The sequence below is a fragment of the Schistocerca cancellata genome, chromosome 2 (assembly GCF_023864275.1).
Source record: "Schistocerca cancellata isolate TAMUIC-IGC-003103 chromosome 2, iqSchCanc2.1, whole genome shotgun sequence".
Taxonomy (NCBI): domain Eukaryota; kingdom Metazoa; phylum Arthropoda; class Insecta; order Orthoptera; family Acrididae; genus Schistocerca; species Schistocerca cancellata.
In genome coordinates this window covers 705989763-706004973 of record NC_064627.1, presented here as the reverse complement: position 1 = coordinate 706004973, position 15211 = coordinate 705989763, and the positions used below count along the sequence as shown (strand labels likewise).

The following is a 15211-nucleotide window of genomic DNA, read 5'->3' as shown; positions in this document are numbered from 1 at the left end:
AAGTACTTCACCTTTTCCTGCTCCTACTCGCATCCTTCAGTGTCGGCCTATTTTGCAGAAGCAATTCACAAGAGCTGATTCATGCGTCGCCTATCCAGGCGGGATACAAAACGCACAACAGTGCAAATGGCGCACGTATGCGTTGTATGTCTTGTTTGGAATATGTTTGTTCCATTCATTCACGCTACTTGCTGTTGCAGGGCCGGTTTAAGAGATAAGCTGCCGCTTGGCGCGTTAAGCTGAAAAGGTTACCAGAGGCGCCATAACTGTAAGATTTCCGACGAGAACGTACCACAATTAGTAGCGACCTCTTGGGATTCCAAGATGAGAGAGGCGCCAGCGGGGACCCAAGGGCAAGATTTGTATAGTACAGTGCGTATTGCAGTCAGCAGCGAAACCTCACACAGGTGAAAGAGTAAGAGGGAAAAGGGACGGGGCGCCATACACAGGGTGGTTATAATCAAACTTCAGGCACTTCTAAGGGCCACCATGGAAAACAAGTGATTGTAGGTCAGTGAAACAATGTGGAAACATTTATAAGAACATAAGAAGAGAAAATAACGAACAAACCATTGAAAGAAGCACATTTTAATTTCCACATGAGACAGTAACATTTGTTAAATGCGGACCAAGGTTACTTTCCAGGTTACGGACGTTGCTCAGTGTGAAGACCGTCTGTATTCACGACAGCCTGGAACCGTACTAAAGATACCATTTGACAACTGATCGCAGTACGTCTCGAACGGTGGACCATGAAATGTTCAGCCATTGTGATACAGCTCGTGGACTGCTTCAGATGGCACGTTGGGTCTCTCATTCTCAGCCAACAGTGACTTCTACAAATTGTGGCGCAGTTGACCGTCGGCCTCTCCCAGGAGTAATCCGCAATCGCCATTTAATTCGAAGTACCGGAATCACCTTCTTCAATCGCGATCCGGAAAGATAACCTCTCCGTGTGCCTTTAATGCGTCGATGTTCGCGAAGTGCAGCGGCACTATTGTTGTTTTGATAAAACTGCGAATAAAGCCCTGTCCACCTATCCAGACCCATGTTGACTGTCTACAACTGTAATGCTCACTGACGCCTTTGTTTCAACCCTACGTCGCCGTACCAGTGTCGGCGGCTAACGGCAAATCCTTACACTGACACTCCTAATATCGCAAATCCAGCAGCACATAGTCTGATCATCATTACTTAAAAACTGGATACCCACACGGTAAATAGTCTTCCGTCTACACTGGCTCAAGCAGCGCAAGTTTAGTTATAACCACCGTGCAAGTAGTTTGTGTGGAAAACTGTTCTCGAATAGGCCCTGTGCTGTTGACAACATTAACGCCCTATGTACTCTTCGTTTTGAAGTCTTCATTCAGCACTTCTCGTTTCTGTCTCGGCGTTATTTTCACCGTCATTGTCAGTCAGTTACATCTTCTCCAGATCATTTGAACTATTATTTTATCGGAATGATGTGGAACGAATCAGTTTTCAGCCTATGTATATGAGATCTGCGTGATAAATGTTGACATAATGATCATGGTATTTTTAGACCCACTCATGCGCTCTTACAACTACACTTATACACTAAATCTTTTCTTTCACAAGCTACCAGTTTTTAAATAAAAATTCGTCCTTGGAAGGAAAGTTTCTCAGGAGAAATGATTTTAGATAGATTTAAAACTTACTTTGATACCGGTCAGATAGTTTGTGTAATTGGACAAGTGATCAAAATTTCTGTTACTCTATATCTAACTCCTTTATGAGTCACTGACAGCTTTAATAATGTGTAATAAAGGTAATTTTTTCCCCTCTAGTGTTGTAGGAGTCGCCAATGGTTGTCGCGGTGTTAACACCGGTTCCCATTAGACCACAGAAGTTAAGAGCTGTCGGGGTTGACTACCATTTGCATGGTTGATCGTCTGGATGTACCGATAGCTCCTGGCAAGCGGGCTACACTCAACCCTTGTGAGGCCACTTGGTTGAAAAGTGTGACTGAATCCACGTCCTGACCGCATGCTGCTTAGTCTACGCATTATGTCAAGGCATGGAGCGCTCTTGTAGTGTTTTTCCGTGTGTCTTACTTGGTTGCGTGTTGCTATTATGGACGACTTTAATACAGTAGAGGGGACCCACATACAGGCAGTAAGACAACAGATAAAATTTGTCTTGGGAGAAACGGATGAAAGAGGTGAAAATTTGGTATATTTCTGCAATAACAATGATATGGTTATTACAAACACATTATGTCAAGTTCCTCTTAAAAGAAGGTTCACATGAGAGGCACCAGACAAAAGACGGTTTCAGTTTGATTATACTTTAATGGAACAAAGGTACGTAGGGGATTGTATTATATGTCTAGAATCATCATTTAAAGCCAGTTCTTGAAACTTAGATAGACTACCTAGGGATAGTTTACATCTAACTTGAAGAGTTTCCCAGTTCAGTTTCTTCAGAATATCTGTGATAGTCTCCCATGGGTCAAACAAACTGTGCTGCCCTTCTCTGTATACGTTGAATATCCCCTGTTAGTCTTTTTCGTATGAGTCTCAAACACTTGAGCAATAATCTAGAACCGTTCGCAAGAGTGAATTGTAAGCAATTTGCTTTGTAGATTGACTGCACTTCTCAAGTATTCTACCAAAAAACCAAAGTCTACCACCTGCTTTGCTCACAACTGAGCCTATGTGATCATTCCATTTCATATGCCTATGAAGTGTTACACTCAGATATTTGTATGAGTTGGCCGATTCCAACAGTGACTCATTGTAGTGACTCATTGAGATTATGGTCATAGGATACTACATTTTTTCATTTTGTGAAGTGCAAAATTTTACGTTTCTGACCATTTCAAACAAGTTACCAATCATTGCACCATTTTGAAATCTTATCAAGATCTGACTGAATATTTATGCAGTTTCTTTCAGTTAGTACTTCACTATAGATAACTGCATCACCTGAAAAATGTCTGAGGTTACTATTAATATTGCCTGCAAGGTCATTAATATACAACCTGAACAGCAAGGGCCCCAACACACTTTCCTGGGGCACACCCGAAGTTACTTCTACATCTGACGATGACTCTTCATCCAAGATAACATGCTGCGTCCTCCTTACCAAAAAGTCCTCAGTCCAGTCACAAATTTCGCTTGACCCCACGTGATCGTATTTTTGATAATAAGCATCAAATTCTTGTCGGAAATCAAGAAATACTGCATCTACCTGACCGCCTTGATCCAAGGCTTTCAGTATGTCATGTGAGGAATGTGCGAGTTGGGTTTCACGTGATCCATTTTTTCGGAATCCATGCTGGTCAGCATTAAGGAGGTTCATTCTGTTACAGATACCTCACTATGTTTGCGCTCAGAATGTGTGCTAAGACTGCACAACAAATCAATGTCAAGGATATTGGATAGTAGTTAACTGGATCACTTCCACTATTCTTCTTTTAGATGGATGTTACCTGTGCTTTTTTCAGAGAACTGCGCTCGGTTTCTTTGTTCGAGAGATCTACGATAGATTATAGTTTGAAGAGAGGTTAACTCAACCGCAAATTCAATGTAGAATCTGATAGATTCCCACGGACCATGAAGTGATGAAAAGTAAAGAGGGAATGTTAAGGGAATTGGAAAGACTAGACAGAAGAACAGGACGACAATAAGGACTTAAAGAATAAAAATAATCTAACTGAAACATCAATGAGCGTGAAAGAGAAATGTGAGGTTTCCCTCGGCATGAATTTGAACATGCTCTTCGGAGTCTCAAATTAGGAAAAGCTGTCGGTATTGATGACATAATTACTGAAAAAACCAATTAGTTAGAGTAATGAACGTCAGCTACGAAAGAGGAAGCATGCAAGAAAACATCACACAATACAGAACCATTACCACACCTGAAATAGGAAAGGCATTTGACTGCAACAATCATAGAATATTATCAATATTATCACATGTCTCCAGAATACACATTTATTTAGTTAACAGAACAATAAAACAAAAGGTAGAAAAGTATATTTCAGAAGACCAATTTGGATTTTTAGAAGGCAGTGGAAGAAGAGAAATAATTTTGGGCTTGCACATGCTGTTTGATCGCAGTAGGGATGTAAATATGTGGCCTTATGTTACCTATATTGACATTTAAAAAAAGCTGTTGGCAATGTGAAGTAGGAGCTACTCTTCATAACTATAAATGAAATAGGATTGTACTGGAAGGAAACACTTTTCATATTTCTGCAGTGAGTGAAGTGACGCTGACACTACCTTACAGACAGCCCTGTCTAAGTGATTGTCCAGAATTATCTCTAAGCTCTTTGCAGAAGAAGAAAAGGTTACTTATTTGCCGTTTAGGATTAATGGTGGGAGAGATTCTATGAACTGAGTGGTAATAAGTCTTTTGTGAGCGATTAAGGCTGCTTGCATTTTAGATGGCTTAAGTTTCAAACCTATGCTCTGCGCCCACTTGACAGGGCAAGTAAATCAGCATTTACATGATGGATAGCTGTGCACAGGTATGTTGGACTTTCGTGTAGATATAACTAGGTGTCGTCACTATATAGGTGATATTTGCAGTGGGAGAGAATAGCTGACACATCATTAACACATATGAGAAGAGTAATCCCTATATTGTGTCGTTTTTGTTACAGTCATTGCACACTGTTGGCGAGATGCAAGGTATGAATGGAGCCACTGTACTGCGCTCGAAGAAAAAATTTTGACTTGGGAGCTTAGAAGTAGAATATAAAAGTTGATAGACTCGAAAGCTTTGCTAAATCCAAAAAGCACTTAATAGTCGTCTGTTGTTTGTCCATAACTTGTCTCAGTTCATCAGTCACTTTAATAAGAGCGATCGTCACACTGCTCTTTTGCTGGAAACCGGACTGGTATTCGTCTAAAATGTTATTTGATGCTAAATAATTAGTAACCTGTTTGTGAACTATGTATTCTGAAGCCTCGGATAATGCTGGTAGAATGAAAATGGGCCTGTAGTCGGAAAGCTGTACGGCAGATTCCTTCTTTGGTAATGGTTTTATGCGTCTCTGCTTCCAGGCTGTTGGGAAGATGGTGGATGTCAGAGAAAGGTCAAAAAGTCAGTTATTTTGAGCAGTAGAGGATCGACGACAAAACTGATCATTTGCACTGTCATATTATCGTTACTGACAGCTGCCGATTGAATTCGCGCATTTGATTTTCTGTCCGTGCTAGGGTTTAGCGGCAGCAGAAAAAAAAATCTTTAGTACCAACCACTGATACTTTAAGGGCAGATATAGGGCAAAATTGCAAAAAAATCGAATTTGTACAGGATAATGTATTAGACTAATTTTTTAAGAATAACATCGCAAAGTTTCGTAATAGGATTCTGTCTAGAAATATGTTTTTTTAAGTTTGCCTGCCACTGCCCCTCTCTATTTGCTGTGATCCACATTTTCTCTACGCTAGAAATTTTTTTTTGCATTAATTTTTCGTTCACACAATCGAAACGGACTGCACCTGAGCCTGGGAGGCTATGAGAAAACTTGCCTTTGCTTGCTCCTTTCTTTACGACGTGGGTTTTTTTTAAGAGAGCCTGCTGCATATTTACTTCAGTTGTTAGTTTTACATATATTTGTTTTTGTTCAAAATGGGGCTTAACGGTGGACGCATAGTCAAAAAAGTGAGGAAATGTCGAATTTCAGATGTAAAAGATACAGGAAATTTAAATAACAGTGTGACAGATGTTGCTTCTAAGAAGTGTGAAGAGCAATTTTCGACAAAGTCACAGAGTTTATCGAAGAAGAAAATTAATGAAGGAATTGACGATATTGTGTACAGTGTCAGAGACCAGTTTTCCAGTGTATTTAGGTTAACTGAATTAGAAATACTTGCCCATATGATAGATGTTTGCCTGCACCAGTGACTAGATTCAGTGATTACAACAGAACGCTCCTCTGTGCTCTTGAAGTTGAGTGCAAGGAGGACGTGAAATCAGCTGTTGAGCGAGTTTTAAATATTAACAATGAAGGGGAAGAAGGGCACTGTGTAGTAGTGAAGACAGTTCTGTGTGTTTCTTGTGATGGAACGTGGATAAAGTGCTTTTGAGACTGTTTTAGGGAGATCCTTATGGCTCACAAACTAAAATAAAAAACTGGAATGTGTGAGACATGGTCAAAAGCGATTCTCATATTGAAGAAAGAAATTAAAGGCAAGAAATTAGAAGATAGAAAGCCACTGAGAGGCGTTAACAGACTGACAGGCGAGGAAATTCACACTTTACAAGTATATTATGGAAAAGCTATCAGCGATAGCCCAAATAGTGTGAAATCAATGCAGCAAGCCATGTGGGCAATATTCTTTCACAAACTTTCCACAGATGATAATCCTCAACATTCTCTTTGTGACACATCATGGTGCAAATATCTTCAGGCAGAAGCCAGTGGAAAGCCGTAACCCACAAACATGGTTTGCCACTTTCTGTTTTGGATGTTATAGAATTAACTTTCAGGTACCTAGCCAATCCTGAACCGCGGAAAAAATGTGTACATGGGAAAACACAGAACGCAAATGAGAGCTACAGTCATCGTATATGGATGTGTTTTCCAAAAACAGTATTTGTGTCCTCAATTATTGTGAACTTAGCTGCGTGTGATGCCTGTCTAGTGTTCAGTAGTGGAAACGCAGGTGCTTGCAGATACTAGGCTTTCATCCAGGTGCATTTACACTTGAAGACACAAGCATCGATGAAGTGCGACTGGGCAAAACTCAGGCAGCAGAAGAAGCAATGCAAAAGTTGGCCAGGCAAAGGAGGGAGGGGAAGCGATTACTCCAGGAAGACGAGGAAGAGAATAAACATTATGGATATGGACAGCATTAGTTATTAGAGGTATAGCAATATTGTCAAAAATTGAAGTAAACAGCTTATTACTGTAAACTGACTTTTTTGAGCTATAATGTACCTTTCAGGAAATATAAAAGGTAACATCCTGAAATTTGCACAGTTCTTAAGAATTACTTACTGAATAATCCTGTGCTGCACTTTTCCTTTGTCTTTTCTCTGAGAAAAGTTCTCCTTTAAAATTTGAGAAAAATAGAGCAGTCCCGGGTAACACAAAACTGAAAAATTAATTTCAAAGCAACTATGACCTAAAGAAAAATCTGTTCCATGTGCTTAATTAGCCACTTATTCAGATATAAACTGTGAAATTCCATTTTTATTGCTTGATTAGTTTACGAGAAAAGGTACATTATAGAAACAATGGTAATTAAAAATTCAAATCCTTTTAAAATGTATGCCGATGTGCATTTTAAAACCAATATTGCACAGAAAATCAAGCATTAAGTTTTACATAATAGTCTCAAGTTTTACTATTACAGGTGTAACATTTTTGGAGATACATATGTCTAAGTCCCCCCCATGAACCATGGACCTTGCCGCTGGTGGGGAGGCTTGCGTGCCTCAGCGATACAGATGGCCGTACCGTAGGTGCAACCACAACGGAGGGGTATCTGTTGAGAGGCCAGACAAACATGTGGTTCCTGAAGAGGGGCAGCAGCCTTTTCAGTAGTTGCAGGGGCAACAGTCTGGATGATTGACTGATCTGGCCTTGTAACATTAACCAAATCGGCCTTGCTGTGCTGGTACTGCGAACGGCTGAAAGCAAGGGGAAACTACAGCCGTAATTTTTCCGAGGACATGCAGCTCTACTGTTTGATTAAATGATGATGGCGTCCTCTTGGGTAAAATATTCCGGAGGTAAAATAGTCCCCCATTCGGATCTCCGGGCGGGGACTACTCAGGAGGACGTCGTTATCAGGAGAAAGAAAACTGGCGTCCTACGGATCGGAGCGTGGAATGTCAGATCCCTTAATCGGGCAGGTAGGTTAGAAAATTTAAAAAGGGAAATGGATAGGTTAAAATTAGATATAGTGGGAATTAGTGAAGTTCGGTGGCAGGAGGAACAAGACTTTTGGTCAGGTGATTACAGGGTTATAAATACAAAATCAAATAGGGGTAATGCAGGAGTAGGTTTAATAATGAATAAAAAAATAGGAGTGCGGGTTAGCTACTAAAAACAGCATAGTGAACGCATTATTGTGGCCAAGATAGACACAAAGCCCATGCCTACTACAGTAGTACAAGTTTATATGCCAACTACCTCTGCAGATGATGAAGAAATAGATGAAATGTATGACGAGATAAAAGAAATTATTCAGGTAGTGAAAGGAGACGAAAATTTAATAGTCATGGGTGACTGGAATTCGTCAGTAGGAAAAGGGAGAGAAGGAAACATAGTAGGTGAATATGGATTGGGGGGAAGGAATGAAAGAGGAAGCCGCCTTGTAGAATTTTGCACAGAGCATAAATTAATCATAGCCAACACTTGGTTCAAGAATCATAAAAGAAGGTTGTATACCTGGAAGAATCCTGGAGATACTAGTAGGTATCAGACAGATTATATAATGGTAAGACAGAGATTTAGGAACCAGGTTTTAAATTGTAAGACATTTCCTGGGGCAGATGTGGATTCTGACCACAATCTATTGGTTATGAACTGCAGATTGAAACTGAAGAAACTGCAAAAAGGTGGGAATTTAAGGAGATGGGACCTGGATAAACTGAAAGAACGAGAGGTTGTAGAGAGTTTCAGGGAGAGCATAAGGGAACAATTGACAGGAATGGGGGAAAGAAATACAGTAGAAGAAGAATGGGTAGCTCTGAGGGATGAAGTAGTGAAGGCAGCAGAGGATCAAGTAGGTAAAAAGACGAGGGCTAATAGAAATCATTGGGTAACAGAAGAAATATTGAATTTAATTGATGAAAGGAGAAAATATAAAAATGCAGTAAATGAAGCAGGCAAAAAGGAATACAGACGTCTCAAAAATGATATCGACAGGAAGTGCAAAATGGCTAAGCAGGGATGGCTAGAGGACAAATGTAAGGATGTAGAGGCTTGTCTCACTAGGGGTAAGGTAGATACTGCCTACAGGAAAATTAAAGAGACCTTTGGAATGAAGAGAACCACTTGTATGAATATCAAGAGCTCAGATGGCAACCCAGTTCTAAGCAAAGAAGGGAAGGCAGAAAGGTGGAAGGAGTATATAGAGGGTTTATACAAGGGCGATGTACTTGAGGACAATATTATGGAAATGGAAGAGGATGTAGATGAAGACGAAATGGGAGATAAGATACTGCGTGAAGAGTTTGACAGAGCACTGAAAGACCTGAGTCGAAACAAGGCCCCGGGAGTAGACAACATTCCATTTGAACTACTGATGGCCTCGGGAGAGCCAGTCATGACAAAACTCTACCATCTGGTGAGCACGATGTATGAGACAGGCGAAATACCCTCAGACTTCAAGAAGAATATAATAATTCCAATCCCAAAGAAAGCAGGTGTTGACAGATGTGAAAATTACCGAACTATCAGTTTAATAAGTCACAGCTGCAAAATACTAACGCGAATTCTTTACAGACGAATGGAAAAACTGGTAGAAGCCGACCTCGGGGAAGATCAGTTTGGATTCCGTAGAAATGTTGGAACACGTGAGGCAATACTGACCTTACGACTTATCTTAGAAGAAAGATTAAGAAAAGGCAAACCTACGTTTCTACCATTGTAGACTTAGAGAAGGCTTTTGACAATGTTAACTGGAATACTCTCTTTCAAATTCTGAAGGTGGCAGGGGTAAAATACAGGGAGCGAAAGGCTATTTACAGTTTGTACAGAAACCAGATGGCAGTTATAAGAGTCGAGGGGCATGAAAGGGAAGCAGTGGTTGGGAAAGGAGTAAGACAGGGTTGTAGCCTCTCCCCGATGTTATTCAATCTGTATATTGAGCAAGCAGTAAAGGAAACAAAAGAAAAATTCGGAGTAGGTATTAAAATTCATGGAGAAGAAGTAAAAACTTTGAGGTTCGCCGATGACATTGTAATTCTGTCAGAGACGGCAAAGGACTTGGAAGAGCAGTTGAACGGAATGGACAGTGTCTTGAAAGGAGGATATAAGATGAACATCAACAAAAGCCAAACGAGGATAATGGAATGTAGTCAAATTAAGTCGGGTGATGCTGAGGGAATTAGATTAGGAAATGAGACACTTAAAGTAGTAAAGGAGTTTTGCTATTTAGGGAGTAAAATAACCGATGATGGTCGAAGTAGAGAGGATATAAAATGTAGACTGGCAATGGCAAGGAAAGCGTTTCTCAAGAAGAGGAATTTGTTAACATCGAGTATAGATTTAAGTGTCAGGAAGTCGTTTCTGAAAGTATTTGTATGGAGTGTAGCCATGTATGGAAGTGAAACATGGACGATAACTTGTTTGGACAAGAAGAGAATAGAAGCTTTCGAAATGTGGTGCTACAGAAGAATGCTGAAGATAAGGTGGGTAGATCACGTAACTAATGAGGAGGTATTGAATAGGATTGGGGAGAAGAGAAGTTTGTGGCACAACTTGACTAGAAGAAGGGATCGGTTGGTAGGACATGTTTTGAGGCATCAAGGGATCACAAATTTAGCATTGGAGGGCAGTGTGGAGGGTAAAAATCGTAGAGGGAGACCAAGAGATGAATACACTAAGCAGATTCAGAAGGATGTAGGTTGCAGTAGATACTGGGAGATGAAGAAGCTTGCACAGGATAGAGTTGCATGGAGAGCTGCATCAAACCAGTCTCAGGACTGAAGACCACAACAACAACATGTCTAAGTACAAGAATGCATTTTGCTCTATATCTGTCCTTAAGGGAATCGATGGTTTGCGCTCTTGTGCTTTGGTAAAGTAAAGAGATCGGCGTGGCGAAATACTCAGTTCGAGCCTCAATAGGAACTAGAGGTTCAGCTACAGATTTGAGTTTGCCTATTGTTAGACCTCGCAGATTTTTCCACAGGACGGCAGGTCTGTGAAAGTTCTCAGCTAGACTGGCTAATTCGGTTGCTTCGTTACTTGTGCGTTAGATGATTATCAAAGGTCAGGTGCCGTTCGTATGTCCTGTGTGGCGTACCTCAGAGACGCATGAGATTCATTTTTAAAATTATAGACCGGTGCCTGGCCCCACATCCATCTGCAGCGACTCACTGCAACTATCGTTATTACATAACAGTCGGGCATGAAATGCTATCCAGTCCGGTATAGTGAGTTTTAAAACAAATTTTTTGCGCCCAATGTCGAAGTTCAGTCACAGTGAGGTTCCTTCCTTTCTCACCACCTCTAAATTTGGGTCTTCCATTCTGTCTCGTCAAAAGACCAAAAGACTTTACCACGGCGTAGGTGACAGATGCCGGATGAGCGTCTGCCTGCCAGGATATAGTTGGCAGAGCAAGCAAGGACGAGGCACCGGCAAACTGCCTCCGGAGAAAACTCAATTACTGCTCAGCTATTTATACGGGCGCTTCATGCCGTGTCCTCTAGGACTCGCCGACCATTACGCTAGAACCGAACCGTGGGTTTAACCTGAGAGCCTTGATATGGCTGTTATTAATGGCAAAGTCTGAAAAATAAATGGAGCCATGTTCCCTCACCATCGTCTTTCCGACTGATGTCAGACTGGCACAGAAACCTGCGCACGATTGTCAAAATATCTACTTTTACGGAAATCTCTGTAGACTGAAGGAGACGCACAGGCCATACATTCAATATGAGTACGTCTTGAAAAGCGAAATCTAGTACCCGACCCACATTAGGACCCGGACTGCCAGCTTTTCGTTGGCAGTCGCCCTACCGTTTAAATTACCTGTGCGTGCCTCCAGGCCTGAATCTATGTTCGAAAGGCATGGATGTTTGCTCCTATTACTTCTAGAGTTCTGCGGGGTAAGTGGAAGTAAACACCACTGGGGTACGCATTTGGTGGAGTGCTGTGGTTTTACCGATCGTGTAAAAATTCAGTGAAATGAAGTGAATGGAATGGAATCAATTGTTATGAAGAGAGTGAAATACAATGGCGTATGAAATAAATCTGAGACATCCGTTCGTAAAAGCGGAACCGGCAGACTTTCCATTGTAGCGACATATTTATAACTTTACGGGTTCAGCACTTCTGAATGGAATTCTATCAAATCGTATCACTGCGTATCTTTGGCATCACCCCAGTTGATTCCATTCACTTCATTCCAGTTAATTTCATTCAGCTACTACGAATGAAATACCCAGGTACAGCTACGTAAAACACAGTCGTCAACCACGCCTTATCGCCATTTCGTAGCTTACGGTGCCTTTCATCCGATACTATTGTATGTGCTGAAGACTGTTCATCTGAAGCCAGATTAAATCACTATTGTGTAGTTCTGTATCAGTCGTTCGACATTATGTCCCTCAACAAAGCAAAAGGAGCTGTTTTCGGATCATCCCAGTTATTAAAAGTACAGCAACGGGGGAAATAGTCTGGAAAACCATAAACGAATGTCTAACGGGATGTCAACGATTTTTATCTTTAGTCTTTGAAACCCATTTGCGATGTTATGTTTTCTCTTGATGCAGCTGTTGGTCAAGGGAAGAAAACTCATTGAACAATTTGTGATATATCACGACATTGAAAGGTCCGTCGTGTTAGTATTTTACTATGCAGTACAGGAAGAAATTTTATGTGTGTGTGTGTGTGTGTGTGTGTGTGTGTGTGTGTGTGTGTGTGTGTGTGTGAAATCTTACGGGAGTTAACTGCTATGGTCATCAGTCCCTAACCTTAATTATCCTAAGGACAAACACACACACCCATGCCCGAGGGAGGACTCGAACCTCCGCCGGGACCAGCCGCACAGTCCATGACTGCAGCGCCCTAGACCGCTCAGCTAATCTCGCGCGGCAAGAAATTTTACACAGTTTACAAATCGACAACGGTTTCCTGTAACATTCAGCTTATTGAAGAGTCCAAGATTAGCATCTTTCTTACGGTTAAGGAACCACTCCGGCGAAGTTACAGTAAGCACAGAATTACGAAAAGTGAAATATAACGTACAAAGGCACAATATAAAAGGAGTTTTACATTTCAGAATGGCAGTGTATAGTGATGACGTTAAGTTTTACCGTGAGAATCGTCGATTATCTTGTGAAAGATGTCCCATGTTTCGCAACGTGTCCGTCACTGAGACAAGCGCAGCCATAAAATTTCTGGGTACAGTTGCATAGACTCTCTTTCTTTGTATAGTGTATAACTTTCGCCGCTCCCATTATGTTGAGTGTCTTAGTAAGCCTCGAAGAGTGTATAGTTTCTGAATTAGCTGTACGAAGCATAACAAAGATTTCTTGTTAGTGACTACAGACTTCTTACTTCCTCAGGACAACCTGTGTTAAATGATCATGAAAGCTAAGTTTCTTGAACTATTTATAGTCGTCATACGGACGGCCAGAATTTCTTCAGTGCTCAAGCTATGCCTGAAACCATAGTTTACCGAGCGAAGTGGCACAGTGGTCAGCACACTGGACTCGCATTCGGAAGGACGACGGTTCAAACCCGCGTCCGGCAGTCCTGATTTAGGTTCTCCGTGATTTCCCTAAATCGCTTCAGACAGATGGCGGGATAGTTTCTTTGAGAGGGCACTGCCGACTTCCTTCCCCAACAATCCCTAATCAGATGGGACCGATGACTTCGCTGTTTGGTCCCCTTCCCCAACCAAACCAAAGTTACAGAACATCTCAAAACATTGAGGGTTGCGTACATTACTCATAATTCATTGCATTTACCCAGTGAAACTGTCAAAGCATCACACGCAACCACTCCGGGCCTTAAGATAAGGGGTCTCAAAAAATAAAACATGCGAGAATTTTTCTTGTGCCTCACTTATAAACGAAAAGTAGGTGGCTTTGATTTCCACAGTTTCTAGTAGTCTAACAAGAAAACGAAATAATCTTAAAAAAAAGTGTGTGAAATCTTATGGGACTTAGCTGCTAACATCATCAGTCCCTAAGCTTACACACTACTTAACCTAAATTATCCTAAGGACAAACACACACACCCATGCCCGAGGGAGGACTCGAACCTCCGCCGGGATCAGCAGCACAGTCCATGACTGCAGCGCCTGAGACCGCTCGGCTAATCGCGCTTCAAAATAATCTTACCCACAGAACTGTGGATAGTAAGCGTTTACAGAATATGTGTGATAGTTTCTTGCGACTTTGCACCCGTAATTAATTTCAATTTTTGGGTTCCTTTGAGTACTGGCAGTTGTGATTTATTGTCAAACCGACAATAGAACGCCATCTTATAAGCTCTAATGTACTTGCAATCAATTCTGAAGACTAAATTTTGGAAACAGAAAAGTATAGTGTAATTTCTAACGATAATTAATTTCCGTACAATTTTCGGCTTTGTAATGTTACGATATTGCAGCAATCTACTGTTTCCATTGAACGTAGACGTATGAGTAATGGGCTCGTTGTGGTGTACAGGGCTTCGAACACTTGCTGGAGAACCTGGGCATCGGGCGTCTGGAGTTCGACAAGTCGCACAGCGTGGCGCTGCACCGCATCAACGGCACCTTCCAGGAGGTGCACGACCAGCTGCGCCTGCACACGCACCACCACCACCGCCGGCGCAGGGGCATCCCCGACACAGGCGAGTACAGGCGATGCTGCCCCGTGCCTACTCTACACTATTCTCATGAGGCGCCTGAAAGTGAACACAGGCGAGAAGCCGGTAGAGTTTCGTGACGTCAGGCAGTGGATTTTCAACTTTTTGTATGTCCATTCTTGTGATTGATAGTTTGTGGGACTTCCGACATTCATTTATTGCAATAAAATGAATCACCTGTAGCCGTCTTTTTGATGTTATTTTATAACATTGCTATCAGTTTCGGTGACTCAGTGCACCATTTTTCAGGCTTGCATGCATGAACAGTAATGATATCATCGTCAGCTTACCAACCATGCAAATACAAAGAGAGATTAAAACACAATAAAACTCAAGAACATTACTATATCAGTGGATTTACAGTAATCATTTGATAAAAACCAACAGATGCATCCATTATCACATACCTAAAACAGAAATATATATAGTATACTAGAACAAATTTCCACTCTATATGTTGTACCAGTCATTAATGAAATCATTAATTAAATATCACATGATAAAAATTAGTCATATGACACACTAAGCTGCAAAATCCTGAAGTAACCCACCAAACTAAAGAAATAAATTAAGAAAATTATAGAGGTATGAAAGAAACATCAGAAATAAGTAAACCAAAGAAATACGCATCTATGTGCAAAGGACAGTATCAACAATATCTAAGTGTCGATACAGGTAAAGCTATCAAAATG

At 41.2% G+C, this 15211-nt stretch overlaps 1 protein-coding gene across 1 annotated transcript in view; it reads left to right on the top strand.

Moving 5' to 3' along the window:
- LOC126162500 (zinc transporter ZIP10) overlaps positions 1–15211 on the top strand; it is a 280789-nt gene that overhangs the window by 183651 nt on the left and 81927 nt on the right. Inside the window, exon 2 of the mRNA XM_049919048.1 lies at positions 14339–14504. Coding sequence (XP_049775005.1) covers positions 14339–14504 — 166 coding nt within the window. The remainder of the gene's footprint in view (positions 1–14338; positions 14505–15211) is intronic.